This window comes from Pelodiscus sinensis, unplaced genomic scaffold (genome assembly GCF_049634645.1).
Source record: "Pelodiscus sinensis isolate JC-2024 unplaced genomic scaffold, ASM4963464v1 ctg164, whole genome shotgun sequence".
NCBI classification, from domain to species: domain Eukaryota; kingdom Metazoa; phylum Chordata; order Testudines; family Trionychidae; genus Pelodiscus; species Pelodiscus sinensis.
In genome coordinates, this window is record NW_027465863.1 from 13477 (window position 1) to 40484 (window position 27008).

The 27008-nt window shown below is 56.9% G+C and overlaps 1 protein-coding gene across 3 annotated transcripts; it reads right to left on the reverse strand.

Annotated features, from left to right (window-relative positions):
• Positions 1-1583: 1583 nt before the first annotated feature.
• Positions 1584-26594, reverse strand: ESPL1 (extra spindle pole bodies like 1, separase). Of its 3 annotated transcripts, none has more exons than XM_075915757.1 (31): positions 26447-26594; positions 24497-24589; positions 22991-24091; positions 22149-22253; positions 21260-21380; positions 20109-20245; positions 19580-19773; positions 18919-19161; positions 18106-18250; positions 17342-17486; positions 16802-16941; positions 15798-15932; positions 15065-15187; positions 14432-14603; positions 13354-13482; positions 12627-12783; positions 11887-11996; positions 9383-10533; positions 8008-8422; positions 7343-7570; positions 6769-6982; positions 5523-5710; positions 5031-5158; positions 4828-4950; positions 4486-4641; positions 4063-4233; positions 3883-3987; positions 3398-3513; positions 3125-3208; positions 2532-2696; positions 1584-2162 (listed from the first exon to the last, which is right to left on the reverse strand). In XM_075915757.1, exons 2-31 carry the CDS (start codon positions 24575-24577, stop codon positions 1961-1963), a joined length of 6684 nt encoding a protein of 2227 aa, XP_075771872.1. In that variant the 5' UTR covers positions 24578-24589; positions 26447-26594; the 3' UTR covers positions 1584-1960. The 3 variants fall into 3 exon arrangements, with proteins under 3 accessions (XP_075771872.1, XP_075771873.1, XP_075771871.1); XM_075915758.1 differs by lacking the exon at positions 26447-26594 and adding an exon at positions 25804-25851 and having other exon boundaries at positions 7343-7516; XM_075915756.1 differs by lacking the exon at positions 26447-26594 and adding an exon at positions 25804-25851.
• Positions 26595-27008: the final 414 nt, after the last annotated feature.

Here is a 27008-nt window from a genome sequence, read left to right on the forward strand (position 1 = left end):
ACTTTTTGCAGAAAAGCGTCCGTGCCAATCTAGATGCGCTTTTCCGCAAAAAAGCCCCGATTGCCATTTGTGCAAAACAAATCTGAGCTGTCTACACCGGCCCTTTTGCACAAAAGCTTTACACAAAAGGGACTTTTGCCCAAACGGGAGCAGCATAGTATTTCCAACAGTAGGAAGTCAGTGTTCTTATGGAAATTCAAACGACCAGTGTAGACAGCTGGCAAGTTTTTCCCGCAAAAGCAGCTGCTTTTGCAGAAAAACTTGCCGGTCTAGACACACCCATTGAGTTTAATTTGATAGCGTCTCTAGTCTCTCTCAGAATTTCTCAGTCACTATCACGGTCCTGATAATATATCCCTACAGCTATATTCTTATTATTGGAGCGTGGAATTACTGTCCATAAAGATTCTATGGAACATTTTGGTTCATTTAAGATTTTTTGCTTCATTTGATTCTACATTTTCTTTCACATATAGTGCCACAGTATGACCTGCTCTGTCCTTCCAATATATTTTGTACCCTCGTATGATTGTGTCCCATTGATTGTCCTCATTCCACCAAAATTTCCATGATGACTATTATATCAATATCCTCCTTTAAAAACTAGGTACTCCAGTTCACCCATTTTACTCTTTAGACTTTTAGCATTTACATATAAGCACTTTAATAATTTGTCACTATTTATGTCTGCCATTTCCTGATGTTAGACTCTTTCATTTGATTGTCTCATTTGACCTGACCCATACTTCCATCATCTCCTCCTGACTAGAACATCTCTATTAATATAGCCTCCCCAATAGATCTCTGTCCAATCCATGTGCTTCTCCACACCTAGAATCATAGAATAATAGGACTGGAAGGGACCTCAAGAGGTCATCGAGTCCAGCCCCCCGCCCTCAAGGCAGGACCAAGCTCCGTCTACACCATCCCTGACAGATGACTATCTAATCTGTTCTTAAATATCTCCAGCGAGGGAGATTCCACCACCTCCCTTGGCAATTTATTCCAATATTTGACCACCCTGACAGTTAGGAATTTTTTCCTAATGTCCAATCTAAACCTCCCCTGCTGCACTTTAAGCCCATTACTCCTTGTCCTGTCCTCAGAAACCAAGAGGAACAAATTTTCTCCTTCCGACACACTTTTAGATATTTGAAAACCGCTATCATGTCCCCCCTTAATCTTCTTTTTTCCAAACTAAACAAGCCCAGTTCATGAAGCCTGGCTTCACAGGTCATGTTCTCTAAACCTTTAATCATTCTTGTCGCTCTTCTCTGTACCCTTTCCAATTTCTCCACATCTTTCTTGAAATGTGGCGCCCAGAACTGGACACAGTACTCCAGCTGAGGCCTAACTAGTGCAGAGTAGAGCGGCAGAATGACTTCACGAGTTTTGCTTACAACACACCTGTTGATACAACCTAGAATCATATTGGCTTTCCCCCAGTCTTTAGTTTAAAAACTGCTCTACGACCTTTTTAATGTTAAGTACTAGCAATCTGGTTCCATTTCGATTTAGGTCAGAAGTGGAGGAGTGAATTGTCTGCCTGCCCTGGGGCCCAGGAAAGCCACATGATTCAAGGCTATGGCTCCACCAGCTTTATTTCAGTTGACCATAACACTTGTACGGCAGTTTACAATATAAAAACTCAGGTACTTTTATTAAAATAACTTATTCATACAGATTTGACAATTTACATGCATACGATTCTTCTCCCAGACCAGCCACTCCAAGACACTGCAGCTGTTTAAATGTGCCACAGTGAACCTTAAGAGATCATCCATCCACAAGTCCTTATGAGAAGCCAACCAGGGGCTGTCTGCCGAGATCAGACAGACAAGGCTGAAAATCTGCATCTGAACAAAAGGCACTTTCAGAGGAGCTTTGGTCCAGAGGAGGCAGAGGTCAGGTGCTGGATCTCCTTTATGATCCAAGTCCCATGACGCCTTGGACAGGGGTCTCACTGCAGAATCACAGGCAAGCCATAGGCTATGGGGGCTGCACCAATCAGGTATTTGAGTCTGGGGGCCTGGCGGGACTGGGCAACATGCTGGAGGAGAGGAGCACCTGGTCCTGACTTCAGCCAGCTCTGGAGAAGTGCCTCCATATAGCGGTCGATGTCTCGGTCAGTCACATCCCAGAGGTTTCCCAGCACCAAGGGGCTGTAAAGGGAACAGACACAGGGCTGGAGCCGGTACCTTCACCCAGCATAGCCATGTCTGGCCTAAGTACAAAGAGGGTAGTTCAGTTCCTAACCCTCTCCCTGCTATTAATTAGATGTGTGTGGTGAGTGAGTGAGGGAAGCTTGCACTGGCCTCAGGCAGCAGAGTGGGAGGCTGTGATGGGATTAGAGATGTTGATTTATGGCCATTAGCAGATGGAGTTCTACGAGCTCAGCCAGGGTGACCAGACCTCATGTTTCAGGGTCCAAACTGAGCCTCTACAGGGGTCAGGAAGGAGCCCTCCAACCCTCGCACCTCCCTGGTTTACACACAGCTCTAAAGCCACGTGGGCCGGGGGGGGAGACTCACCATCCCGCCATGATGTACTTGAGGATGATACCGGTTCCCTCCAGGTTGCCACGGAGGGCCAGGGCAGCACTGCTGCAGCCGAAGAGCAGGGCCACAGCACGGCAGTCCAGCTTGAGGACCGAATGGCCATCCAGGAATCGAGCCCCTGCTCCATGCCCGGCGTAGCTAAGGCAGAGTTTGTGGTTAGTGCCCAGCACGGCAGGGGATCTGGTGACAGCTGGGGTCACTGCTCTCCCACGCAGCTCCCTGGCCTCCAGTGAGGCTGACTCGCAGGACAAATGCTCTGCAGCCATGGCCCGATGGGGTGCCTTGCTACTGTTCCCCTGGGCGCACCCCATCCCTCAGGATCATTACGCTTTGTCCTTTACACAGGAGAGTGCCACTTGCCACTACAGAAACCCATCGGCAGCAGCATCCTGCAGAGGGGTCTCCTTGGACCTCAGAGTGGGGAGCAGGGGAGCTGGCAATGGTACCCAGAAGTCTGAGGTGCACATCTGTGAGAGGGACTCGCCCTGCTTGCTGGCTCCACCCACCGTTGGAGACCCATGTCCCGCTGGCTTGTAGGTGGCCCCCAACCCGCCAGCAACACTTACATGTAGAGATCGTGCTCCGTGAGAGCCGACTGCATCTGCTCCTGGCTTGGGACTGCTCCTGTCGCCCCGCTCCAGCCGGGTTCGCTGTGAGACGACACCGAGTGAGAACAGAGCAGGGCGCCCGCCGCCCTGCCAGTGACAGGCAAACTCCCATGGCCTGGCTTAGCAATGCCCCTTGCGGGCACCTGCTGAGGCCTCAGGGGACACACGTCTCCGTCTGAGGTGGGCAGATTAACCCTTCCCCACTGGGCACACAGGCAGGGACGCACCCACCTCTCAAACCAGGCTCGGAAGCGCTCCTCTGTCCCAGGCAGGTTGTCGTGAGGGTTGAGGACGTAGAAGGCATTGCTGGGGTTCACCCCGCGGGTGAGGACAGACCCTGGCTGATGCTGAAATGAGGCCCCCCCGAGACGTGTTACTTCCCCCCTTAGGTGCAGCATCCTACAGAGCCCCAGGCACAGGCTGAGATCTTGGAGAGGATCCGTGTGGGCAGCCACAGCACCCCAGGACCCAGGGCACTGGGCAGTGCCCCGTCCAGCCATGTGAACTTAGTCCTGGCTCACAGCACTTGGAACTTGCCCCAGGGCACCTCAGAGCCCCTCCAGCGAGCAGGGAGGGGGCCACTGCTCCTCTTGCCTGGATCTCTCAAGCTCAGTAAGTCGAGCAGGTCGGACGGGGGAAGGGGATTTCCCCATCCCGAGGAAGGGCCCAAAGGGGCTACCCACTGTCCCAGCCTGGCCCGCCTCACCCCCACTTACTCTTTGGGCAAGGGTGTAGCTGAGCAGGAAGCGCAAGGAGGGTAGCCGGGTCACTGGCAGGGCTCTCAAGCAGGGCATGTTCTCCCAGGGCAGCTTCTGCAGGTGCTGGAGAGGAGAGAGACACCCGATGAGCCAGGGGCTGGGCTGGCAGGGACATGCTTTGGGGAGGCCACCACTAACCTTGTCCAGCACAAGAACCAGGTGACCACTCGCCTGCCCGCTGCGGGATCTCCCCCTGTCCAGCGCCTCCTGCAGCAGGGCCTGCGCGGCATGCGGCTGTGCTGGGCACAGCCCCGACGCAAGGCACTGCACGTCTTGGGGGGTGAGGAGGTGAGCGCTGGTCAACACGAGCTGAGGGGAGAGAGAGACTGAGGCGTGAGCGACTGGGCCAGAAGTGGGACCAACACCTCAAACCCCCCCATGGGACCCACGTGCTCTCCTGAGGTCAGGTCCCATTAGTGGAGACCTGGCTCCCTTCCCACCAGTCACAGGCTCAACTCAGCAGGCTAACGCTAGACCAGCCACATCTCCCTGCCCGGCCAAAGCCAAGAGCCGGGTCGTGCTCGGAGCTCCTCGGCTGGCCCTCCCAGGACTCTCCTTCACCTTCAGCAGGGCCAGATCAGAGCCGTCCCAGCCACACTCCCGGAGACGTTCCTGCAGGCTGGAGGCCTCCTCGCCCACAGCAGGGTCTGGGCTGGCCGGCAGCAAGGCCCCCTTCCAGCATCCCAGCACCTCCTTCTCCAGAGTCTCCGTCAGGACCTGCAGGAGGGAACAGGAGTCTGGAGCACTGACAGCAAAGCCCCCCCAGTCCCCTCAGTGGAAGGGTCTGTGAGGAGGGAGCTCCCCCATAGGGCCATGGGAAACACATTGGCAGAGCAAGGTGGGGCAGAGGTAGCCAGAAAGCCCAAGGCTCCTGCTCCGCCGAGTTCCTGCATCCCCACCCACCTTCATCCTTCTGTCCAGCTCCGTCCGGCCCATCCACCAGTCCCTCTTGTCCGTGCAGCTGCTGAATTCCTTCTGCTCCCTCTGGATGGCATCAAACTCGCCAAGCACGGTGCTCAGGGGCGCCTGCAGACACACAGCACTGTGACCCCCGTCCTGAGCCCCCACTGCTGCCAGCCTGCTGTGCCATGGACCCTGCCCCTCACCTTGCTGTGAGCTGTTGGGATGTGGATGGTGACTGGAGGGCTGTCCTTCTCCAGGCGGGTTAGCAGCAAGGTGTCCCCAGCAGTGCCAGGCTGCAGGCTCCCCAGGGTCAGCAGGCACACGGCTACACCTGCCAGGAGCAATTAGGGGAGGTCACCCAATGGGCCACGCCCAGCTACGAGCCGTTGGCGTGTTCCCAGGCCCTCCCAGTGCAGTGGCATGGACACGGGGACAGGGCAAGCTGCCCACATGCCAACAGCCTGCCCTGTAGCAGGAGGATTTGGTTCCCCAGGCCCTTCACTCCTCGCTTGGGGTCTGAGGGTGCAAACAAGGTCCCCAGCGGGGACGGCTGTTTGCTCCAGAGACACCGGAGCCCAGACTCGCTTAGCAATGGCGCTGCCCATTCAGCCAGGGCCAGACGGGCACCTCGCTGCCGGAAAAGCCAAAAGCCACCCCTACCCGGTCTGAAGGGCAGCCTCCCGCCCAGCACATACCGCCAGGGATTTGCTGCAGCTGCTCCCTGAAGCTCTCCGTCTCTCCTGGGCCCAGCCCTGCCGCACTGAATTCAAACAAGCTCTGGAGCTGCTCCAGGTGCTGGAGCTGCGAACCGGCACCCCCTCCCTGCAGGGTGAGCTCCTGCAGCTGAGCAGCAACCCCGGCCACTGACTTTTTCTTCATTTTGCTGGAGAGGAAAGCAGGGCGGGTCAGTGCAGCAGAGCCCCGCGGGACCCAGAAAACAGGAGGGGCAGAGGCGGGGGGCCGAAAGGCTGCTCTGAGCCCAGGCTGATGGAACAGGCAAGAAGGGATGTGCCTACACCTGGGGCTGGAATCCCTTGACATTGGTATTTTTCCATTGGGAGGAGGAGGATGAAACAGAAGTCGCACCCTGGGGAAATCCTACGGAGGGATGAAAGCAGATAGTCTTCAGCTGGCTTTTGGAAACTGCCTCCCCACGTGAGACCCAGGCCAGCAAAACCATCAGCTCTGACCGGAAGAGCATTACTGAAATCAGAGTGAGGGTGAGAAACAGGATCTGTAACAATCTCCGGGTGTACCCGGCTAACTGGGGTCTATTTTAGGCTAGTAACTTGTCTGGTCACCTGCAGTCACTTACATTTGTTAATCAAAGCCAGTGTAAAGAATTGTTCCTGGTGGTGGGGAAGCACCCACCTTGCTTCTCTCCCTCTCATACACCCCCCGCCCCCCCCCCGATAAGGAGAGCCAACTCTTTGGGGTTTAAGCCCCTTTAGTGCTGTCAAGTCCCTGTAGCTGAGCCTTCCAGAGCGGAGCTGTTCTCCGTGTTGAGTTACTCTACTGGGTCGCTGTTACCCCAACTCTGGGCCTCTGCAGAAGGCGCTTTTGAGCCAGCAGGACAAGGTGGGGGGGGTAGGGGGGCTCAGTGGTAGGACCAGCACGCTGAGTGACCATCTCAAGGGGATCTCTGTGACCCAACCCGCCACACTGATCTGGCGGCAGCACGAGGAGAGGTGGGGCATCGCCGGCTTCCAGCCCGGTCAGCCATCCACCAGCCCACCTTCCTTTCAGTATTACCAAGGTACTTTGCCTGTTCTCGCTTTAAGAGGCTTTGTGCAGCCAATGCAGGGTTAGTGCTGTCTCCTTGTGGCCGTGGGTTGCACAGGCTAGGTGTGCCCCATGTGACTGGAGGGTTTCAAGGCAGCTTTTGCAGAGGGGATCTAGAAGCTGCCAGCTGAGGGGGAGGAACAGGGGAGCAGCTCTTACTAGAGTCTCCTGTGAATGCTGCTCATCAGCTGATGGCGGGCAGTGATCGAGACAGACTCTGAGACCAGGTAAGCAGTGGCGACGGGGTCCCGACTGCCGATGCAGAGTGCCAGGAGCCGGCAGAGCTGGCAGTAGAGGGCACTCGGAGGGCAGTGGCTGATGGCCTGGAAGGCAGCTCTCAGGATGTTGGCGACAGAGTCCAGAGAGGATGCACCTGAACAGTCAGAGCAAAGAACGCTGGGTCAGACCGGGTGTGAGAAGAGCCAGGGCGCTGCCATGGGGAGTTGGGCAGGGGTGGGAAGGGGGCTACAGTGGCAGCATGTTCAGAGGAGTCTCAGCTGACCCAGGCAAGCTGCCAACAGGAGATGCTGACGTGCTATAGCCGAGAGGAGCATGGCCAGCGCCTGACCCAAGCCCCATGCTGCTCCTGCAGCAGGGTGAAGGCAAGACAAGGCAGAGGGCAGCTACGCGGTCCTGGCTTCCCCCAGGACTCCCCTCTCGGCCTGCAGGCCAGGCCCCTGCTGCCACAGTGGAGTGTGGAGAGCCAGGTGCAGTGTGTTCCCAAGGCACTTACTGACAGCAGCAGCCAGGGAGGAGGAGAGCGCCTGCAGGCTGAAGGGGTCATGGCTCCCTTTCCTCTCTGCCACCAGGAAGTTCTCCTCCAGATCAGCACTGGCATCTCGCCGCAGAACCTCATGCTCCCCGTCGGCCCCACTGAGCCCAGGGGCTGCGGTCCTCCTCTGCCTCCCTGTGGGCAAGAGCGAGCACGTCTGAGGCCTCGCCAGGGCTGGCGGACGGGCTTCTGTGGGAGGTGGAGCCAGAGTGGGCAGGGTTCTGTTCTCCCTCACTCCGCACTGGGCAAGAGCAGCCGCCACACAGCCTCCAGTCAGGCCTCCCACCGTCCTCCGGGGGCTAACCCTGAGGCTTCCCTCTCCATGGGGCTCTCTTGCCTGCACTTTCCCCCTTGGCAGCAAGCACAGACTCACCCGATGTCACCGACCGAGCAGTGAAGGGACTTGCAGCTGCAAACCAAGAGCAAGTCAAGGCTCAACCTTGGGTGCCCCCAAATCAGGGCTCTTCTAGCAAAAGCCTTTTCCTTTGCCTCTGTTCTCAGAGAAACCCCACTCGGTGTCTGGGCCCCTTGAGCCAACACGCCCCAGCTTGCCCAAGACATTTCCCAGGGCAGACGCGGTCAAGCCCTCCCTGCCCGTTTCTGGATAGGCCAGAAGTCAGGCCTACCTGGGGCTGGCTCTTCCTCATCAGAGCCTCGCAAGACCTCAAAGCTGATCTCCAATCCCTCTTCCAGCCCCTCCTCTTCCTGGATGGCTCTCAGGAGCTCCCCTTCCTCCTGCTCCCCACAGGGGCCTCTCCGGGCTGCTGCCGCCATTGCTTCTTGCTCAGCCGCTTTCCTGTTGCCTGCGCGTGTCCTCCGGGGCTTGGCGTTGCTGCTCTGGGAGCAGCTGTCCAAAGAGCTGGCTCGGGCCCCCTCTGTGTCAGCAGCCAAGGCCTTTGGCCTTGAAACCTTCTTGCCACAGGCTGATGCCTGCCTGGCCTTGGCGGGCCCTCGCTCCTTGCGGGCAGCCAGCCTCTTGTCTTCTGGCCGTGGGGCTGCTGCACTGGCATCCTCCACATCGCTGTCATCACTGAAGGCCACCTGGGAACAGGAGGGTGCAATCAGCTTCTCCAGGGTAGCTCCTGGCCCCCAGCTCTCCAGTCCAGCCTGGTGGGCCCCTCTGGCCGGTGCTCTGAACACCCAGCGTGAGATTTATCCAGCCCTTCTGGCACCAGGAGGAGGCTGGAGGGAACAGCCTTTAAGCACAGAATCAGGAGCCCTGGAATCTCCAACCCCAGCAGGACCAACTGCAGTTTCTCCTCCCCTCTCCCAAGCCCCTGGCCCACCGGGAGCAGGAGCAGGAGGCCAGGTCCCGTACCCTACTGAGGGCAGTCTCTGCTGAGGTCCAAGGACAGAAATCCCCGTCAGAACTGGCCTCCACTGCCCAACGCTGCTCACAAGCTGGGTGTGGAGAGGCTAGTGGTTTCCAGTACTCATGGAACGGGGCCAACAGACCTGAAGGTGACAGGCTCCATGTAGCTTGAGCCACCAGGATTTCCAGGGGAGAGGCCAGGCGCAGGGGAGAATGAGCCTTGGAAGGGGTTAACAGCCTACAAATCTGGATAAGCGCCCCCTAGCCTAAGGATAGTTTCAGCTTCAGGGTTCTATTAACCCTGCCAGTCCATGCACAGCGGTGGTAAGAGCCAAGTCCTCAGGAAAGGATCAGGTTCCTGGAGCAGAAGAGCTCATGCAGCTAGCAGCAGGAGAGGGAGAGCAAAGGGACATGTTAGGATGGATGCTGAGTGAGGCTGCAGCCTGGCCCTCCCCAGGGAAGGGAGAGCTAGCTAGGACAGGGCCCGAGAGAGCGCATCTGTGCTGACTGGAGGGGTGGGAGAGGGGACAGGACTGGACACCACCCAGTGGTCATCTCCCTGGGTGAGCTGTTCAGTCTGACTAGGCAGTGGGGCTCTGGAAGTGGCACACACAGACCCCCCCCCACCCCCATGTACCATCGGCCCCAAACACACTGTCCATCCACAAGCGCTGGGCCCACTCCCTTACCTTCAGGCGAGATCGGACTCTCCTGGAAGCTTTGGGAGCCTTCAGCAGCTGAGACTTCGCCCCCAAAGGGGAGGCCTCATTGAACACCATGAATGGAGCCTTGGGGCCAGCGGTCGGCTTAGTGTGCGAGTGACTCTTGGTGGGAGGGAAGGGTTTCTGCACGGGGGTACAGGGGTCCATCATGGGTCTAATAACGACAGGGGGCACCTCTCCATCCGAGTCTCCCAGGGCAAAGACATCGTTGGAGTCTATCCAAGGCAACGGCTGGACTCCCTGACCTCTCCTGGCTTTGGGTTTTCGGCCAGAAGCTGCCACTGGAGTCTTCTTGCTTCTACTCTTCAGGGGCAGGCTTTCCTCTCTCTTGATGGTCTTGCTCGTGGCTGATCCTTTGGTCTCAGAGGAGGGAGTTGGGGGTTTCCAGGCCCAGACGCTGGAGAAGATGTGAGCCATGCAGCTGTGGTGCTTGGAAGCCAGGCTGTAGATGGTAGCTGTGGCTTTGGTGAGCAGCAGACTTGCTTTGTGGTACTCCAGACCCGGCAGGTGGGGCACTCTGGAAGCCAGGAACGTCAGGCCAGCCTCCAGGAGCTCCCACAGGCTCTTCTCTGGCCGGTGGCCACTCATGCTTTGAGCAGCCAGACTGGCATAGATGCTGGCGACCAGATCGTCCAGCAGCCCAAGCATGGACTGGTCCCGAACAGCCACCTTCTTGCTATCGCCCCCGGATGCCTCCCACACCATGGTGGAGAAGCGCGAGGTCACGCCAGTACAGCGCTCTAGACTCGCCCGGAGGAGACCTAACCCCTCAGCTGCGTTCCCTGATGCCAGCTCCCCCTGGGCAAAAGAGACCGTCCAGTGGAGGCAGATGGTTGAGAGGGTCACGTCAGAGCAGAGGGAGCAGGGGCACTGAGCAGAGTGCTTCAGGAAATTCAAACATCTCTTCTCCTTGGGTTTTAGCACTGGGGAGGTTGTCAGGCCCCTCTCCTTCTCCTGCATGCTCACAGTGTCCACAAACTCTAGCACCCGGCCCTTGAGGAAGCTGTCGTCCTCGCCCGCAGGCTCGGCACTGGGGCCTTGGTGCTTGCTGCCCTTGGATGTGACCTTCTTTGGATCGATCTTCACCTCGCTCTTCTGACACTCAACAGAAGCAAAGTCTGGAGAGGGAGAGGGGTGAGTTACTGGAGTGCCACCACTTGCAATCCACCTGGGCTGTGGTCTGCTTAACATGCAGGAGACACAAGACAAGCCATTACTGTCCTGCCCTCCCCGCAGGCTTGCCACCCTAGGCAGTAGCGTGTTATGCAGCCTCAAGACAGGACGTGATCTTGGCCTGTCAAGCCAGACTTATAGCTGTGGGACCCCAGCATCTAGTATTAACGTTTCCGTACTCTTTCCAGGAAGCAGCTACTCGCCACTCCTTTACTGAGCCGCCCGCAGGGGTAGCTCTCAGCAAGCGCCACCTGGTCTGGTTTGTGCGCCAAGTCTCGACCTCCCCCCGCTCCAACCCCTCTGGTTCATGGATCTCTGGGTGTCCTCTGTTGTGGCATTAGCACTGTTGTACGAGACATGCTGCACAGCCGGACAGCTAGGGCCCTGTTGTCCGTAGAACCTTCTCCACCCCTCGCTGTCCACCTAACCCAGGGGTGGGCAGTAATTTGAGGGTGGGGGGCAACTTCAAGAATTTGGAAAGTGGTAAAGGGCTGCACTCTTCCATGATATTAATGGAGGGGATGTGGGGGTCTGGGATGGAGGTTGGGTGCAGAAGGGAGTGTGGGAGAAGGAGGCAGCTGTGACCTGGAGCAGGGGATTGGGAGGCAGAGTCTGGGAGAAGGTATAGGTGCCAGGGGAAGGGGGTGCTGGGGTGTCCGAGGCAGGCTGTGGCCGGGAGACTTCCCAATGCGACTCTAGGCCAGCAGCCCAGAAGGTTTCTCAGGCAGGCTCCCTGCCCGCCACACCCCTGCACCAACAGCAGGGACCATGTGCATCTTACCAGCTGAGAGCCAGAGGGGAGGGGTGCTTTGTGTGCTGCCTGTTCTTCAAACAGGCAGCTCATTGGCTGCAAGCCAGCCAGTGGGATCGTGCTGCAGCAGGGGCTGTACATGAAGCCCCCCCCCAACTCTTCAAAGACAAACGGCCCTTCAGCTGCTTTTCTGAGTGGTGGGCAGGTGAGGGAGCCTGTCTGAGGTTCCCTGCTGTGTCCATGGGCTGGATCCAGCCCGGGAGCTGTATTTTGCCCAGCCCTGACTGAAGCTGTATGGCTGTTGCCGCCAATGGACAATGCCACGTGGAGGGCTGGTCACATTCCCTGCTCAGGGGCCACAGAAGTCACATTAAGGATGTAAAATCCTGTGACCATGGTTAACCGGTTAAATGAGTCATGAGACAGCACGACAGGCCTGGCCCAGCTAGAGCACCCATGGTGCGTTGCCACAGGCTGCTCCAGCCCAGCCAGGCCCTGGGTTCACAGGCCCCGTTTCTTCCCTGAGCCAGAAGGGAGAGCGCCTCACCAGTGCCAGACTCTAGCAGGAACAGGGCTTGCTGGAGGTCTGAGTGACACAGCTCCAGCTCGCTTCGCTGCAGCTCCAGCTGGGCCTTCAAGACCAGAAACCGAGCACACCTGAGAAGAGAAACCCATCAATGGCCTGGCTCCCACTGGGTAAAGCAACAGTGTGACTAGTAGTCCATGGAGGCCAATGTGCCCCACCTCCATTAACGCAGGATAGAGACACCAAGCGACGAGGACGCTCATTTGGCTGAGCTCCAGAGCCCAACTTCCCCAGAGGTGAGCTCAGTTACAAGATTAAAACTTGAGCAACGTGCCCTTGAGTTCCTGTGCATGGCTGCTTGTTCGGGATGAGCCCAGCAACCCCCCACACCAGGTTGCTGCCTGCATGGAGAGCAGCTTGCTTAAACCCGCCACCTGGCCTCCCGGTCTCTGAGAAGGAAGTGGCCTTCTCCGGCTAGCCTGAAAGCCTGGTTCTGGCAGCTGCACAGGCAGGATCAGCATTTATTAGCCAGGACAGTGCCCCAAAGGAATAGCAGAGAGAAGAATCCCAGCCTTGATGTGCACAAGTCCTTGTGCGAGTCAGATGTTGGGGGGAGGGGAAGATGCACTGAGAATGGGGGGGGGGGGGGGGGGGGGTTTGTGATCTGACCGGCATGGCCCTCTCTCCATGCACACAGTCCCTCCCCATTGAAATGAGCGTGTTGTGCCCGGTGAAGGAGCCTTTCCTAGTAAGCCCCTTACCATCGAATGGCCTGCAGCTTCATGGTGAGTTTGAGGGCTTCCAGGCAGAAAGCTTTGGCTTCGCACACCGTCTCCACTTGGCTGAAGAGGGCAACGAGCTTCTCCGAGCAGACCAGCATGTCAGCCAGCACCTGCCATTTCTGCAGGAGATTTTCTCCTGCACGAGAAGGGGACAAGTGAACAGGGAGCCTCTCTCTTCACTGTGCCTACAAAACTAAGGGCAAGCCACAAGACGTTCTGCACCACAGCTCTGCTGGAGAGGGTGGGTCACACAGAGGTTGACACTCCAGTGTAGAGTCACTTCCATTGATACTGAAGGATTTGTGGCATCAGCTGCCAGCTAGATGCCATGGTGGCAGGTTCCATGTCTCTGGCACAACAGCTAGGATTCCCCCAACTCAGTGTTCATGGGTATTTCACCCCCTGCCCCTTTGGTCACTCACTTCCGTGCCCTCTGGGCACTTGTCCCTGGACAGCAGACTGTTGTAAGAAGATGCTTAAAGACTTGCCTCCTCCTAGGAGGAGACACAAGGCCTGCTGCCACTAAGGGTGAAGAGTTAGATTAAAACAGATCAAGCGGACTTTTCCCTGCGCAGATGCCAAAGAGCACAATTTGAAAAACCAGCCTCCTTGATTTCCCCCCACACGCAGAAGTAAGAGCTGATGAGGACAGGGAGCCTTCTCTTAGCCAGGGCTGTTAGACTGTCTGTGCATATACACAGCTTACCATGATCCACAAACTGAGTCTCTGGAGCAGCTTTGGGTGAGGACAGCAAGTCACCGCCCATCAGGAGGAGGAGGATGCTGCGGAAGAGTTTGTGGGCATCAGCCAAAGCAGTCTCAGGGGTTTTCCATCCTGCACATGGGAAAGCACGTGCGTACACGAACATTAGCATGACCTGCTATCCTTGCAGGACGCCAACCACTCCCTCTGCACCATTCAGTGGAGTGCTCAGTAGAGATGTAAAATCCCTTTGAATTGGTTAACAAAGTCAACTGATGAAAGGTTAACAGTGAGACTGACCACTTAACCATTCACATCCCTCGTGCTTGGCACGACACCAGATATCTGGAGAAACCCCAGCAGAACTGACAAAGCACGCCAATTCCAGTATTGCTCCCCCGCCATCTCGTCTGGAAGGACGGTGGGACAAGACAGACGCAAGCAGGCAATGATCTTTTGAATGAGGGACATTTTGAGCAGCAGCATCTGCAGAGATGCTCATAGAAGTCATAGCGTGGGTCCAGAAGCAATCCCCCCTACCATAAGTCGGCAAAGCATGCCATGGGAGCGCTGACTTGGCGCTGGTCACCACTGCAGATGGCCATAGGACTCGATCCACCGTTGGTACATGAGAGGCTATGGCTGCGGGGGTAAGGTCGGCTTAAGGTAAGCAACTCCAGCCTTGCAAAAACATAGTAAGTCGATGTACCTTAGACCGAGCTTGGTGCAGTCTCCACAGTGGGAGGTCGATAGGGGATACGCTCCCATCAGCTTCCCTTACTCCTCATGGGAGCAATCGGTAGATTGCGGCCACCCACACAGTAAGGGGGGAGAAGAGACATTTGCCACACTTGCGGTAAGAAAAGTGCCCAAGTTTAGCAGGTCACTAATGCTGTGGACTGGGGGGGGGAGGAGAGGGGGTGTCATCACTGGCAGGCAGGTGAAAGCCAGATCTCCAGATTCCTATGCTACCATGGCAGACACTGGGGTGGCTTATGCCACCCAGTATATACCCAAAGCCCCACGGCCATCAGTACACCTCCCACACTGCTAAGGGGTTTTCCCAGGTCCCCGTACTCACCCTGAGCCCAGAGCTGTTGCCTGAGTTCAGCCGAAAGGCTGGTTGGAGGTAGGCTGAGATACATGGCCGTCAGCTGGAGGACATGGGCTCGGAGCAGGTACCAAACCTTGGCTGTCTTCTGCAGCGCTGGGTGTTGGAGGACCTCTAGCAACAGGACAAGGCCTTCTTCAACCTGTAGGAGAGAAGGAGGACGACTGAGGGTACAGTGATCTGGAGGCCAGAGTTCCTATGGAGACGAGACTGATCTGTCCAGCCTTACAGTTTGATTCAAGTAGGTGTAATCTATGGAACAGACTGGAGAGGAGAAACAGAAGTGTGAGGGGACAGTTCAAGAACGGGCTCATTCAAACAGCCATGTCTTCCACTACTACGTCTGTATCTGAACCTCAGATACCTGTGGAGTCACAGGGCTCTACCTATGGGACAACGGGAGCTTAATGTACCCAGACTACAACACCCATAATGTACATTTCAAAATCCAACTATTACAGCTAAAAATACAGTTTTTTCTGTGGGTGGGAGGCGGCCTGTTTTCCAACTAGCTCCAGAAGACCCACGTTTTATGGTCACATTAATATTTCTGGACAGCTCAGTCTTGATAAAAAGGGACTGGAAAGTTGCAGGGCTGGTTACCTCGTGGTTTACACAGCACAGCTGGCTGCGGAGCACAAGGCAGGTTTGCTTCAGCAGCACGTAGGAGTCACTGCTGCAATCAGCATTTCGCAGCAGGCAGGACTCTGCTTCTTCCAGAAAGCTCTGAAAGGAGAAGCCAAATGAGGCACGGGCAGGCCGGGCTAATGGGAATAGCTGAATTCCGCTCAGTTACAGTCACAATCTTAAGAGGCACAAAGCCCCTAAAACTGGAAGATTAGGATCGTATTAGAAACTGGCTCCTCCACTGGACTCCATGCCCTCAGCTTTCCTTCACAGCCCTGGACAGCAGCACTGCACAGGAAAGCTGAAAAGAGTCTGGCCTACCAGTTGTACGGCCCTCTAGGCGCCTCAGCTCAGAGCACAGCAGCTGCGTCAGTGTCCCCACCCTGCTAGAGAATGGCACCATCATCCTGCGTGTCAGCTGTTCCCAAACTTTTCTGCCAAGGACCCTTCTGGGACCTGCTTAATTGGCCTGGACCCCTTTTGTTTCCAGTAGCAGTGGAACAAACCCTGCCAGTGTGACCTCGCGCATGGGGCGTGAAAGCTGCTGCTGCATAAAGGGTGCCACTAAAACAAAATGCAAGAGTGCTAGGATGCTCTTCTGGCCCAGCCCGAGCTCAAGGACTGACCCCCACGTAAGCCCTGGTGGACTCCGCCTTGATAGCCCCGGCTACAAGTCACCTTACAGCACTGCCCTAGTGCGGACACTTGCCTTCGCCTCGCTGGGACACTCCAACTGGAACAATAGTTTAGTCACTTGACACAAGGCGCTGCCGGTCCCAAGCCAGTCACCGAGGCCACTGCAGAGTGTTCTGATCAGGAGATAGCTTTCCATGGACTGCAGGGGCTGTGGACAGGGAAACACACCCTCTCTCTACAGGAGCTCACCCTAGACAAGCCCCGCACACTTTAAAGCCACTTCACCCACCTCCGGCAGCCATGTAATAGTTACACGACCTTCCAGGGCAGAAATGGGAGGGGGTGGTGATGGGGGGAAGGGGAGACAGCCCTCACTGCTATAGCAGCGTCTAAGTACCCGGACAGAGGGTCACAGGGTGTCACAGCAGAAGCGACAAGGACTGTTTAAAGAGGCGCCTGAGAGCTAGATACAAACAGTGATTGCTAGAGGGGGTCAGCCAGCAGGCTCCCATTGAGCGTCACAATGGCTTTAGAAAACGTGACCAACATTCAAACACCCCTACCCCCTCAGTTACAGCAGGGGGACATGAAAGGGTAAAATCCTCACGCTCCAGGGCATGAGCCAGCCACTGAAGGAAGAGGGTCAGGAATGAAACCCCCATGGCCAAGAACCGAAGAGATGTCTATAACGGGGGGACACTTTTCGCAAATACATGCTGCAGGTAGATGAGACCAGATCCACAGCAGCACTTCCTGTGGGTGCCAGGCGATGGTCCTACTCTAGGGAGGAGGAAAGATCAACAGAAACCAATCGCTGAGCATGTCGGGGGCACCAAGTGCAGAGCCCACAAGCTAGCCCTTGGCTAGGGCAGCACAGGTGTTTGATGAAAACATGAAGGGTCACCCAAGACCACAGGCCAGTGAGACAGATCCAGTAACTTTGGCACAGCTAGTGCAGAAATGACCTAGGCTGGTCCTACTCAAGCCCTCATGCACGTAGAGGCTGTTCAGCATGAACATCTTAATGCCACAAGGCAGCCACCTCCCCTAGCTGGCCAGGGCCCAATCTCCCAGTACCTTTGCCATCATTCTGTACAGCGCTGCCATGATGTGCAGGGAGGCCACGGTCTGCTCAGCACTGCGCACAGCTGGGACTCCCGTCTTGGCCAGGAGCGTCTTCCACAAGGCCAGGGCCTCATCCAGGCACTTGGACTGTGCTAAACACCAAGGCATGCAGTGGTCACGCAGGCACCAGGTGTGTGCGATCCTCTCCTCCAGGGCCAGAACACCCAGCACTGGCTAAAACCCACCTCTATAGCAGTGGTGGCAAAGGGAATGAGTCCAACACCCCGCACACCCAGCAAGGGGTGCTGTGCGTTTGCAGGTGACAGTGTCCAGACAGGCCAAACCTGCTCCCTGGAGCAAAAAACAAACAGGGAGCGACCACCAGTCCCACCCCAGCAGTGGAGCTCAGTGGGACACATTCCCCAGGCTCCCATGGGAGCATCCCTCGCACCCTGGAACCCATGTGCCTTTAACCCAGGCCAGAAGACTTTGGCATCGCTCCAAGATGCTGCTGCATTTAATTGTCCAATCTCCACCCCAAAAGGGCCTCACCAGAATCTGCCAGCAGGTTGAAGGAGATGCCGCTGTACAGGAACTTGTCATCTTGGAGCTGCTCTTCATAGTTGAGGTCATTAGGTTCAAAGTTCTCCAGGTTCTTTTGCTCCTGGTCCCTGGCTCTCTGGTCTCTCTCAATGCTCTGCACAAGTAGAGATGCCAAGGCAGTTACTGCAGTGGGGATGGGATGTCTGATGAGAGGGGTTTGTCTTTGGCTGCCTTCCCCCAAAGGGTGAAAAGCCAATCTGATGGGCCAGGCACAGGGATGGCTCCCAAGAACAACCTCCCAGCCAGCTGCATGAGAGCAGCATGGGCACTTCCCTGTTCTGCCTGCTCAGCCATTTCCCCGCTTCAGGTGCTGGGGCTTTGCAGTATTGACATTCTACTAGAAAGACACCTGGTAGAGCCAGGCGTAGCTGGAACACGTGGGGATGGGCATCAGGCAGTAGAGCCCAACTGATACCAGGGCTGCCCTGACACAGCTCTCCAGAGACAGCAGCATGACTGAGTGCCACAGCCTCTCCCCTGCCCTTGCCACGCACAACACAATGCCAAGGTGGCTCCTGAGCCTAGACCGCCTGTGTGGCGGGGACGTTGGATCAGAATCGCCACCGCCACCCACCTCCCGCGGCTGCCGCGGCCACCCACCTCCCGCGGCTGCCGCGGCCACCCACCTCCCGCGGCTGCCGCGGCCACCCACCTCCCGCGGCTGCCGCGGCCACCCACCTCCCGCGGCTGCCGCGGCTGCCACCGCCACCCACCTCCTGCATTTTGGATTCTAGGGTGCAAATGTAGAGCCAGAGCAGGGCCTGCGCTTTGTCGTCCAGGAGCTGCTCCCGGTTCCTGGCACTCACAGGTACAGAGTCCAACAGCTGCAGGGCCTCCCGTACGGAGTCCAGGGAGGAACTACAGGAGAGGAGACAGTTAGAAGATGGGGTGAGATGCTCAGTCTAAGGTGGGAAAACATCGTCCCCAGTTTACAGCAGGGAAATGGACCAGGTCAGCAGTGAAGTGACAGAGCTGGGTACAGAACCCAGGTCTCCCATATTCCAGTCCCTTCTTCACCAAAAGGCATGTACTGTACAGAGACCTTCAATCCCCAGGACTGCCTGGCACCCTGAGATTCAGACCAGGAAAGAGGAGTTATGGGAGGCCAAAACCCATGGCAAATAGTTCACAGCAGGGACAGTCTGACCGTGCTGGAACCGTAGCACCTACAGTCTTCTAGGAACTCCATGGAACGTCCTGCAGGGCAGGTGGAACAGGAAACTCCCAGATGGGAGGCACAACAGAAAAGCCAGAACCGCTGTTATTCACGAGCTCTCATTTACATAATGGAGACTTCTGCCCTGCACATGCCTGGAGCAAACCCCAGGGTGCCAGTTGGCAAGGGGCTGCAGACCTGGGAAGCACATTTGTAAGACACCAGGTTTTCAATACACACCTGGCTGCTTTCCCTACGTGCCTGCCTCCTGGGGAAGGGCAGCTAGTCAGAACTGGAGGAAGCAGGTAGCAGAGGGACAGGGAGATGCGAGGGCAAGGGGGCCCACCCCATGCTCCCAGCAGCCACTCACCAGGCTGTCTGCTCCGAGTAGTCATGATAACACAGCACCTGGGCCAGTTCCACCAGGTTCACCGCCCGCTTGTGCTCCCAGCCGCCCTCCGCCGAGCAGCACTCCAGAAGGTCACAGATCACATTGAAGCGCTCCCGCCCCGTGCTGGCCCGTGTAGCCTTGTAGACCTTCAGTTCTTCCGAGAGCACAGACACCAGGGTGCCTATGTCTAGGCCATACCCCTCCAAGGCATCCTTGAGAGTCCTGCAGGAAACAGGCGGGTTGGACCGGAGCAGTGCTCCGACGTGGGCCACGCAAGATGGCTGCAAGGCTCCTGATGGTGCAGCACTATGGGTGGGGCTATGACACAGGGCCAGCTTTCTAACCAAGCTAGTGGGTTTTGGGAAGCAGCAGGTTATCCTTTAGGTGTTTCAGGAGTTTTGATCACTGTCACACAACTGTGTCTAAGCTACCATAGGGATCAGGCTGTGTATGCAACAGCAGATCTGTCTTGGGGTACTGGGACAAGTATCCCTCCATTTTACAGATGGGGAAATGGAGGCAGAGAGTAGAATGGCCACAAGGTGAGTGACCAAACCAGGAAACTTGGTTCCAGTCCCTCGCTCCATGAAGTGACAGGCCAGAAGAAATACTCCCACCCAGATTTCAGCCCCCTCCTTACTTTAATTTCAGGTCTTCATCCCCATTTTTTGTTGCATCCATTTTGACTCTGACCCAGAGCAAGACTGGCTCTGCCATATGCTCCCGGATCTTGCTCCGCAGCACCGCCAGCCAGAGTGCCACACAGTCAAGGCTCTTCTCAAACCAGCCCAGCTTCCTGTAGCTTTCCACCTGCAGCTTAAAGCACTTGTGCACCTGTGGAGAGAGAGAGCAGGGCTTGGCAGCAGCCTGCCACAGGATGGGCGAGACTGACTTCCACCCAATCCCTGCAAGGGGATGCCACTGGGAAAAGCTTCCCTGTTTCCTGGCCCCTAGGACGAAGCCTAGGGCCAGAGGGCAGAGAGGCAGTCAGGACTCCACGTCAGCTAGAGGATGGAGAGAAAGCACCTTACATCTAATGACACTCATGCCTAAGCATGCTGCCTTCATGGAAGTCTGGTCACTATAATCCAGGCATTCAAGGTCATGGCTTCCTTACTCTAGATCTGGAAGCCCCAAAGAGCGACCCAGAATCCTTGTCAGGTACTCACCCTTTCTGTGGGCAGCTCTGGATATTTACAGGACCCTGCCTTCCTCAGCCAGTTGCAGAACAGCTCAGTCAGCGAGCTGGCCTCCACATACAGCTGTTGGCTGTAGAAGCCATAGGCCAGTTTGAATGTACATGAGGCTGGACGGCAAAGAGAAGCAGGATTACTAAAGGCTGCCTCACTAGGAGATTACACTCCTCTATCCCCACTGCGCAGTGGGGCCCACCGCCCTCATTCCACAAGCCTTGTTACCAATCCCTTGCGAGAGAATCTACCTGCTCAGCCTCCATGAGCTGTGGGAGAAATGGCAAAGAGCTTGTATGGAGAGAGCTGGATTTTTCTGGTGGAGCATCAAGGATCTCACTGGCCTAGTGCCAACCACTGTGATACTCCAGCAAGGACAACATATCATGCAGGCACCATATTCGGTCTCAAAATGAAGGGTTTGCCCTGGCACTTCTGACAGACTCCCCACAACCAGCCCCACGAGGAGAAAGCATCAGTCTACAGAAGAAGGGTAGACTTCTTTTAAAGGGGTCCTTCATAAAAAAGTTAAGTACCCCCAGTACCTACAGTTTTCAGACAATTTTCTTCTACCATTGCAACACATTTGTTTAAACAACTTAATCGTAGCTGGGCGGGCAATGAAATGGGTGTAAAAAGTACAAAAATAATTAAGTGCTATAAAACTTAACAAAAATTCCATTTTCTCCAAGTTTCAGTTGTGTTGACATAGCGTACCCCCCGACTTAGCGTACCCCTAAGGGTACTCGTACCACTGGATGAGAACACAGAGCCTCCAGATCGCCTCACTAACAGCACCACTTCACTGACTTCAACTCAGTTGCTGGAGATTTGCACAAGTGACAGGTTCAGGCCCCAGGAGCTGAGTTAAGGTAGGGCTGGATGCTTTCATAGAGGAAGAGGTCAGTCTCCCTCCCTGGTAGCCCAGTAGAGCGTGAGATATTTGTGGTGCGTTAGTAAACGTTGCAATATTTTTATGCTCAGATTTGTTCTGCATTCCAAGTAGAGGACCAGATCTTCTTGCAAAGCAGCACAGAGCAGCTAGACATTGGGGAGTCCAATCCCTGCCCGTCAGCAAGCCTGGCAACCCATGATGGAGCATGGCCCTGCTCGGAGGCTCAGAGACTGACCTGTGACTTCGAGGTACTCCACGTGGTCTTGTTCAGAGAGCCCCTCGAGTGCATCAAGCATCCAGGTAATGATACTTCGACAAGAGCTCACCAGCTGCTCCAGTCCAGCCGATCCTGCCACCTGTGGAAGGTCAGAGGTTTGGGGAGCAAAGGAGATGCACTAGGAGCAGTGGAACGTTTGAGTAGTTGCATGGGAAAGAAATAATCAGGATTAAGAGCACGAAGCCACTAGGCCACAGTAAAGGTACAGCCCCAAGACAATGGCTTAGGCTTACAGGCAGTGTTCCCTGTAATCAATGTGCTTGATTCAGCTGCTTGGCACACTGTTCACAGGCAAGTGCACATTTGCACATACATTGGTGCACATGGAAAAGTGTATTCTGCACATGGATGGAGAAGGTTAGAGAGAACAGAGACTGAAACCAGATTTCCCAACACTAACCACTTGGCCACACTCCCTTCATTTGGGTGGGAGCAGAACACAACTGGCAGGAGGGAACCCTGGCGTAATTAGTGCAGTTGATGCTAACAGCAACCTGCAAGTACCATGGCCTCTAGAGGCCATCTCCAGCTGACTAGTCAGTGACACTCCGTGGCACAGTCAGCCCCGTCTAATCAGGGACCTTCCAACCAAGGAAGGCTGCATCCGGCATCCATCCTAGCCCAGAGGGGACTGAGCAATCTCAGATGTGGGAGTGTTATTCCAGCACTCAGACCCCTGCTGAGCCCAGACCTCCGTGAACCAGCCCCACATGGGAGTCGTGTCCTCCAACAGGGCCTAGCCCAGCAGTGAGAAGTTTAATGGGTTTGTGCACCCACGCTTCTTGGAGATCTCCCTCGCCAACTCCCAGCCCCTAGGGGTGTATGCTAGTCCCTGGGCTGCCAGTACCTGGGAACCCAGGAAGGCATCATAGGCCACTGTGGTGCAGAGCTGCAGGCTGTGATAGTGCAGCTGGTTCACGGCTTGCTGTGGCTTCATGTTGTCAGGAGGAATCTGAAGAGGGAAAGCAAAAACGCAACAGCCAGATCAGCATGGAGAATCAGATACAAACCCACCCCATGAACCTGTGACGCCTCCTTATTAACCCTCGGCTGGCTAGGGGAGAAGGGAAGCTCACGTGTGTCAGCAGACCCCTTTAACACATGGAGAGGCCCTTGTTCAGCTTGGCAGGTTAGATTTTGGAGGGTCACGTGGTTCCCAGAGGCTACACCTCCACTGCAACTGGAGGGGATTAGTTTCCCTCTTGGGGAGATGGACACCTGCCAGCTTGGATGAAGCCAGTGCACTAAAGCTACCCGCTCTGCGGCAGCATGGGCAGCAGATCTGGGTGGCTCGCATACGTACTTAGGACCTCAGACGGGGCTGTGCGGGGCAGCAGTAGATATGGGTGGCTCGCATACATACTTAGGACCTCAGACGGGGCTGTGCGGGGCAGCAGCTCGGCTGCCCTTCGGGAGCACTAGCTGGATGGATGCTAGTGCGGATCCGTGCACCTGAACGCCAAGTTAACCCTCTGGCTGCAGAGCACGAGTGCTCATGGGAAGCTGGTATACCACAAAAGGGACGCCTCCGCCATAGGCCACCCTCAGCCGAATGCCCAGCTACCAATGGGTCTGGCCCTTCACTGCCCTCTGAGGGGGTGTACAAAGCACAGATGAAAGCCTGGCACAACCGTTGTGCCTCAGCCCCCACCCCGCTAGGGGCGTGCCTAAGTCACAAGCTTTACTCACGCTATCCAGCAGCCTACGGAGAAGCTGGGAATAACCTTCCATAAAGGCAGATAGGCCAAGAGCGTCCTCCAGGCTGAAGAGCGTCCGATCGCTTTTCTTCACGTACCCATTTAGGGAGGAGACAATGAACTGACAGCTCTCACTCAGCACCCTGGGCAGGGGCTCAGGGGCTCCAGTCGCACGGCTCAGAGCTGCAGCCGCTCGGGAGAGGTGCAGCCCTGCCTGCCCCTCACCCAGCGCTACCACCTGGCTCAGCTCGACTCCAGCACGCAGGAGACCCAGAGCAGCACCAAAGCCCTTCCTGACATCATCAGCTCCTGCTAGGTGGCCCTGGGCTTGGTCTAGCACTTCTCTGCCTGCCCTAAAACAGCTGCTCTTGCAGAGACGCCGGCACTGCTCCAAGGTGAGCTCGAAGAGGCACAGGGACCGCTGTAGGGGCAAAGGCTCTGCCGTACTCCTCCCACTCAGTAGGGCCAGGATCAGGTGGCATCGAAGCTGCTCGCTGAAGAAGCAGGCATCTTCCTTGCTCACGGGGCTCCTTTGGGCCTCAAACATCACAGCAGCCGCTGCAGCTTGACGAGCGGCTTGGGAAGTAAAAAATGGCGGCTCCAAGGGCAACTGGGCAGAGCAGTCTTCTTCCAGAAAGACCAGAAAGCGCACGGCCTGCAGCCGGCCTGAAAGCACCTCCCTGCTTTTCCCTGGTGCCAGTTTAGCAAGGGCATCTGCACCTTTCCACAGCAGGCTAAAGCTGCTCTTGGCAATGGCCTCAAAGTCTTCTGCAGGCACCTCTGGGGGCTGGCACCTTGCCAGGTTGGCATAGAGCAAATCAGCAAACTTCAAGCAGGACTCATAGGTTCCCTGGGTAGCAATGTTCTTCAGCAGGTGATAGAGGATTTTCTCCAGGTAAAGGGGAACACGCTGGGGCCCAGCTTCTATATAACCCTTGCATGCCAGCTCAGCCAGGTCCAAGAGGCTCTGAAAGTGTGCTGGACAGCTCCTGCCTAGTCCCAGCCAGTGGATGCAAGCCCGGAGGATTTTATCACATGCCGTGCTCTGCCAGGAGAGGTTGCTTGTGCTCACTGGGGCACAGTCAAGGCATTTCTGAACGGAAACAAGAAGTTTAGTGCTACTGAAATGCTCCAAGTGCCTCCAACAGCAGCTGCATTTTCCTATCTGGCCTCACAACCCCCTCCCAGCACAGTGCTGGGCCTACTCTCCTGATGGAATGACGGGCACAGAAGGAAAGCTGCTTCCTGAGTCAGCGCTAGAGCTGTGGTTGGCACCCACAGTCCCACTCCCAGTGACCTGCTGCAACCATATAACACTTTGGGACTATGGAACACACGCTGTTCTTCATCCACGGCCAAAGCCTCCCCCTTTTCTGGGGGTTGATGCCAAATTTTTTCCCTACCCAAGCCACTTCCCACTAAGCAGGGTTGGAGCCAGAAAACAGCTGGACAGCCCCATTGCCCGCAAACAGATTTCAGAGATCTCCTGAATTCTCACCTCCAGCTCCGAGCGCAGCATGGCCACCTCCTCCCAGCTGCTGGTTCGGGCCATGAAGTCAGTTCCTTTTAGGCGCTTCATCCTGCTTCTGGCCTGTAGCAAGGGGGAAGCAGCAGGAGTAACGGGATGGCATTCCTGGACCTGTGTTATTCTGGAGGATGGACTCACTAGAGAGTCTCCTGGCCTTGCACTCGGAGATACTTAATGCTGACAATGCAAGTCTGTGTAAAGGCCCATCACACAGAGCCCCTGCAGGTCTCCTATGCTGGCATGAGGTGGGTCAAAACACCACATCCAACCAGGTCTCCGTACTGAAAGGCTCTCATCCACCACCGCCCCCACGTCCGTCCTCTCGTCACAGTAACAGCAAGCCAGACCAGGGAGAACGCTCACCTCACAGGCGGTTCGGTTTGTTAACTCTGCCAAGTACCATCCTGTTCCCACCACTCATCACCCTCGCTCCCTTGGGACCCACTTACAAATGAGCCCTGGGCCATCCCTTGTGACTGACCCTTGTTAGCCTGCCAGCAGCCTGGCTTTCCACGTGCTCCCACAAAAATCAGTGCTGGCAGCGAGTAGGGATTTAAGGGACTAGTCAGCTATCTGATAAGCAGTAGTGACAGGACTAGTTGCTTCCCTCCACACTTGAAGCCTCTATCAAAGAGAGGCAGCAAGGGGGGAGGAGCACGAGCCAATGCTGGGGGTGGGGGGAGAGGCAGGAGCCGGTGCGAGGGTGGGGAGGGAAAAGAGGGGCCGGCTTAAAATGAGGTTCTCCCGAGCACCATCTCTGTGGGGCGGCAGAGGCACAGCAGGGAAAGGGCATGAGCAGGGACGGAAGCAGTCCCCACTCATGCTGATTCCCACTGCGGCACTTCAGCCTTTGAAATGTCCCAAGAGCTCCACGGGGCTCTTGCTATATTTCAAAAGCAGAAGCGCCACAGGGAGCATGGGGCGAGCGGGGACTCAAGCAGGCATGGTCCAGGACACTGCACCTCTGCATTTTAAATGTACTAAGAGCCCGGAGGCTCTTACTACATTCAAAGCACAGTCACAGTCGACTAATCTGTAATCTGTATCGACTATACGATTAGCAATTTAACATCCTTAGCAGGGAGCCTCCCCTGGCAGCAGCAGACATGCCATCCCCCCGAAGGAGGGTCTGCCCTACGCTCGCTGCTCTCAGCGGGATCTACCTCAGCCCACACCTTCTCCCAAGACCCCCATATGCTCAGAGCCGCTCCCCCACCCGAGATCCCCTCCCAAAGGCCCCCACCCCTCCCCCTAGCTCCCATACTCCGCCCCCTCACCTCTCCCTGACACCGCCAATCTGTGCACCCCATTCACTCTCCCAAAGCTGCTCCCAGCAGCCCTTTCTCCAGCCCCCAATTCTTTTCCCCAGCCCCTAAGGCCCCTCCACCACCCCTTCCCCAGTCACCCACCAGCTGCCTGGCCCCTTTCCGCGCCTCACCTACCCGCCTGCCCACCGAACCTCTTTGCCCCCTTCCGCTCCCCCACCCACCCTGCTCCCCAGCCCCCACATCTCCTTCTCTATGCCCCACGCCTCAGCCCCTCCCCCAGCCCCACCCTTAGTCCCCTTCCTCAGCCCCTCCCCCAGCCCCACCCTTAGTCCCTTTCCTCAGCCCCTCCCCCACCCCAACCCCTTAGTCCCCTTCCTCAGCCCCTCCCCCAGCCCCCACCCCAACCCCTTAGTCCCCTCCCCCAGCCCCCACCCTTAGTCCCCTTCCTCAGCCCCTCCCCCAGCCCCCACCCTTAGTCCCCTTCCTCAGCCCCCACCCTTAGTCCCCTTCCTCAGCCCCTCCCCCAGCCCCCACCCTTAGTCCCCTTCCTCAGCCCCTCCCCCAGCCCCCACCCTTAGTCCCCTTCCTCAGCCCCCAGCCTTAGTTCCTTCGCCCCCTCCCCCACCCTTAGTCCGTTCCCCCAGCCACTCACCCCGGGGGGGGGTAACTGCCGCCGTACGCACTAGTCCTTCCCCCGCGCCTCCGCCGGTTCAAATCTCCGCCCGAGCCAATCAGCAGCCCGCGGGAGCCCGGCCCCGCCCCTTCCGGCCGCGCTGCATGCTGGGGCTTGCAGTCCAGGGTCGCTCTGCCGAGGCGGGGGCGGGGCGTTTTGTCTGCAGCCTCGAGCGTGCGCCCGTGCAAAGCGGCCACGCCCCCGCCCGAGCGCGCACACTCGTGTGCCCCGCCGGCCCGAGCGCGCTGCTGTGCACGCCTGAGTGTGCAGCCTCGTGTGCGCTGGCCCGGCGCTCGGAGCCAGCCTGGCCCGCGGCCCGTGCGCTAGCCCCCTCCCTGCGCTGCGGCGGAGCACCAGGCTGAACCTCTGTGGGCGGGGCACAGCCAGACCGCGGCTGCGGCTGGACTAGAACCCCGCAGGGCAGGGGATCTGCCCGAGCCTACGGGTGGGGGGACCACAGAGCTTACCGCCAGCAGGGCTGCCAGTACTTGAAGGGCAGGTGGGGGTCAGAATAGTGATAGAGATGCAGCCGTGTTAGTCT